The following is a 3,555-nucleotide window of genomic DNA, read 5'->3' on the forward strand; positions in this document are numbered from 1 at the left end:
CAATTTCATGAAATTGTCACTTTTACATCCTATTGACAGTTTTGTTCACAATCTTCTATGACAGAATGAATATTTTGGAATGTAAATCTAAATTTTGATTTTATTTTTGTGAAATTAAAATGAGACGGGCAAAGATATTTGTAAGGAGAAAAATTGCTCCTTCAATTGAAAGAAATGTCTACTAAATGGACTTTCAAACAGCCATTGCGTATTGGGCCTTCGATCTGTTAAATTTAAAATTCTAATTTCAGACTAATATGAATTTAATATTTCCCATTTTGATTAATTTTGGATATGCTTCATGTACGTTACACTAGATAGTACGATATTAAAAATAAAATAATTAAATATATTTATAATTTTTAAATTTAGACACAAAATTAATTTTTTTTTATTTTAAATTTTAATATATTATAGTCTCTAAACTTTAAAAATAAATGAATATTCTAACTTTATTTAATTTGTTTTTAAATATTAAACAGTATCTTAGAGTAATTTTTAAAAATGTATTAAATAGTGAAAATAATTTAAATATGAGTCTAAAGTAATATTTGACATATACATTTTCTTAACATATTTAAAAAAAAAAGTTACAATTTGGATATGATCTTTACCAACTTTAAAATGATTTTTAACATATTTGGATATTTAAAATATTTTAAAATGATCTTTTCTTAACTTTTTAAAAAATTTCTCATAGATTTATTCAATTCTACTTCTTAAACAATTTAATACTTTAAGATAATTTGGATATGGTACTAACAAACACATAAATTTTTTTTAACAAAATTAATTAGAAGAGCTATATTTATTTATAATTTAAAAATTATATTATGTTAAAATTTAGAATATTAATGAATTTTAAGTTCGTATTAAAGTTTAGAGATTAAAAGTATATTTAATAAAAAAATACAACTTTTAAAAATTTTCGTATAAATTTATCCTATTCTATTCTTTAAAACAATTTCATACTTTAAAATAACTTGGATATGATCTTTATACATCGGCGTAAACAACAACTAATATCTTCTATAAAACCAGATTCCCAACGGCAACATTGCTTTTCATTATAATTTCATCATTTTCTTTCAAAACTTTTAAGCCTTAAAAAAGAAGTCGAACAATAATAATTAGGTTTAATACATCATTTGGTCCCTTCTTTTGAGGCTTTTGTTCAAAATGATTTACCTTCGGAAAAAAAATCACAATGGTCCCTTTGGCAGACTGTGATAAATTCTTAACGGTGCAGTTGCTAGCGTGACAAACTTTTATCCATCTGTTTTAAACTTATATGACGTGGCATTATGAAAACATTTTAATGTTTTAAAATTGAGGATTAAAATGAAATGAAAAAATTAGGGTAATTAAAAACCCCTAACCCTGATAATTCCATTTTTGTCGCGATTGGAGAGAACTCCATTGTTGTTCATTTCTGGTGATTCCTGCTAACGACATTGGTGATTGATTGAAGGTGGTAGTTCAACATCGCACGGAGGTGAGGTAAGGGGTCACTATCTAAGCCTATTGTTGCTGTTGTTTATGTTTTTTTTTTGGGGTTAGGGTTTAGAAGATGAGGTAAGGGGTCACTATCTAAGAAAGTTTCGAAAATGACGAGTAACTATGTTTCTTCTTCCCCACACTTTCTTTCAATTCCAACTCGTGTAAGAGAAAGCAAAATATCCACTTTGGCATCAATGTTATTCCCTTCTTCTTCGCTGCCATATCTGCTTTTGCCTCCAACTCTCTTCAACTGCTTCTGCTCTTCGACTCACTCTCTTCCAACCCCTTCTCAGAAATGGGAACCGTTCCTCAAGAAAAAAGGTTGTAATGAGAGTTGGATATGTTGGAACAAATTTTAGAGGTAGTCCTCCAGCCCTTTCCTTTTTCTTCTTTCATTTTTTTTAATTTTTTGAATTATGCTACTTTGATTTCATGTGTGTTATTTGCAAGCCTGCAAATATAACGGGATGAACACACATTATCCAGTTAAACAATTTTTCTCTATTATCTTGTTGGTTATGGTAGAAAATCTATAGATGAAGTATTAGTTTTTGTTTGAAAGTTGAAATTTTGAAGATGGGTATAGTTCTATAATATGGGGAAGTGTTTTTGGAATTTGGAATCATGTGGTGTTATGAATATGATATAATAGGTGGGTTAGGGTTTTTTAATTACCCTAATTTTTTTATTTCATTTTAATCCTCAATTTTAAAACATTAAAATGTTTTCAGAATGTCACGTCATATAAGTTTAAAATAGATGGATAAAAGTTTGTCACGCTAACATCTGCACCGTTAAGAATTTAACGTCGTCCAAAATGATCATTTTGAACAACTTTTAATGAAATATGGGACCTAAGTGATTTTTTGCGAAGATGAGATCATTTTGAACAAAAGCTCCAAAAAAGAGACAAAATGATGTATTAAACCTAATAATTAAATGAGTTCACTTAACGACAAGAACAATAACTCAGCTATTAATTTCACATATTTAATGATATTAAATATGATATAAACATTAATTATGAAATATAAAACTTTTCTGTAATATTAATTAAGTACATATTAAACTTTAACTTTAAATATAGTTAATCCTGTCTCTTTAAATACAAGACGAAACTTAAAGCATTATTCTTTATATTTTTCTGTTAGGTTTAGAGTGTGGTTGATAATACCAATAAGTTAGATAATAACTTATTTCGTTAGCTTATAAAAACGAAAAACTTGACAGTATAAAAGTATTTATTGAAAGCAGTTTACATATTTAAAAAAACATAGACAAAACCTCAGTTACAGATGAATTGAACAGAAGAAGGCCAATAGTAGCTGTTGAGTACAACCCATCAAAGCTTGATTTTGGAAATGCATATGTTATGAACATTCCTAGAGGTTATGTTAATGGAGAAATCACAAGTGGTATAGACAGTGGCTTTGAACTTGAAAATGTTGAACATATGAACTTTCCCTGGCAGTGCAGCTGTTGATGTGAAATTCAGCGATCCAGTTAGAACATCACTCCAAAATTTGGTATCAGTGACCAACTTTTCTACCATGAAATTGGCCCACGTGTTCACAGCAATCTGGTCACGTGCTGGCACTAACTCTCCCTCTATCGGAACTTCACCCACAATGCTATCATCAAAATTGACATAACCAATGGCTTTGGGGTATTCAAAGCTACCATAGTTTGGATTCTCCATAGTGATCACCATTCCCAGACTCACATTTGCAGTCAAATTGGTCAAAAGGGACAAGTTAAAGTTTTCAAGACCAACTGGTCGGACCGTGATGTTAGGATCCTTGGGTTTGAAAATTGTTAAAAATAAGGTTACAACGACAGCTGTAAGAATGATCAGGAATAAGAAAGTCAAGACCAAGCAAATCTTGAGACCTTTGTTAGCCATGGTTTCTGATTCTGGCTGTATGAGAAAATTCAATTCAATTCTATTCAATTCTGAGAAGTTTGTGATTCTGTGTTGGATTATATAGTGAGTGTGGGTGACTATTATATATATATATATATATATATATATATATATATATATATATATATATA

At 28.8% G+C, this 3,555-nt stretch overlaps 1 protein-coding gene across 1 annotated transcript; it reads right to left on the minus strand.

Annotated features, from left to right (window-relative positions):
• Window positions 1-2,842: 2,842 nt before the first annotated feature.
• On the minus strand, window positions 2,843-3,403 carry LOC106760659. Its single transcript, XM_014644070.1, has one exon. It carries the CDS (start codon window positions 3,401-3,403, stop codon window positions 2,843-2,845), a length of 561 nt encoding a protein of 186 aa, XP_014499556.1.
• Between the last annotated feature and the right edge of the window lie 152 nt (window positions 3,404-3,555).

This window comes from Vigna radiata, chromosome 5, assembly GCF_000741045.1.
Source record: "Vigna radiata var. radiata cultivar VC1973A chromosome 5, Vradiata_ver6, whole genome shotgun sequence".
NCBI lineage: Eukaryota > Viridiplantae > Streptophyta > Magnoliopsida > Fabales > Fabaceae > Vigna > Vigna radiata.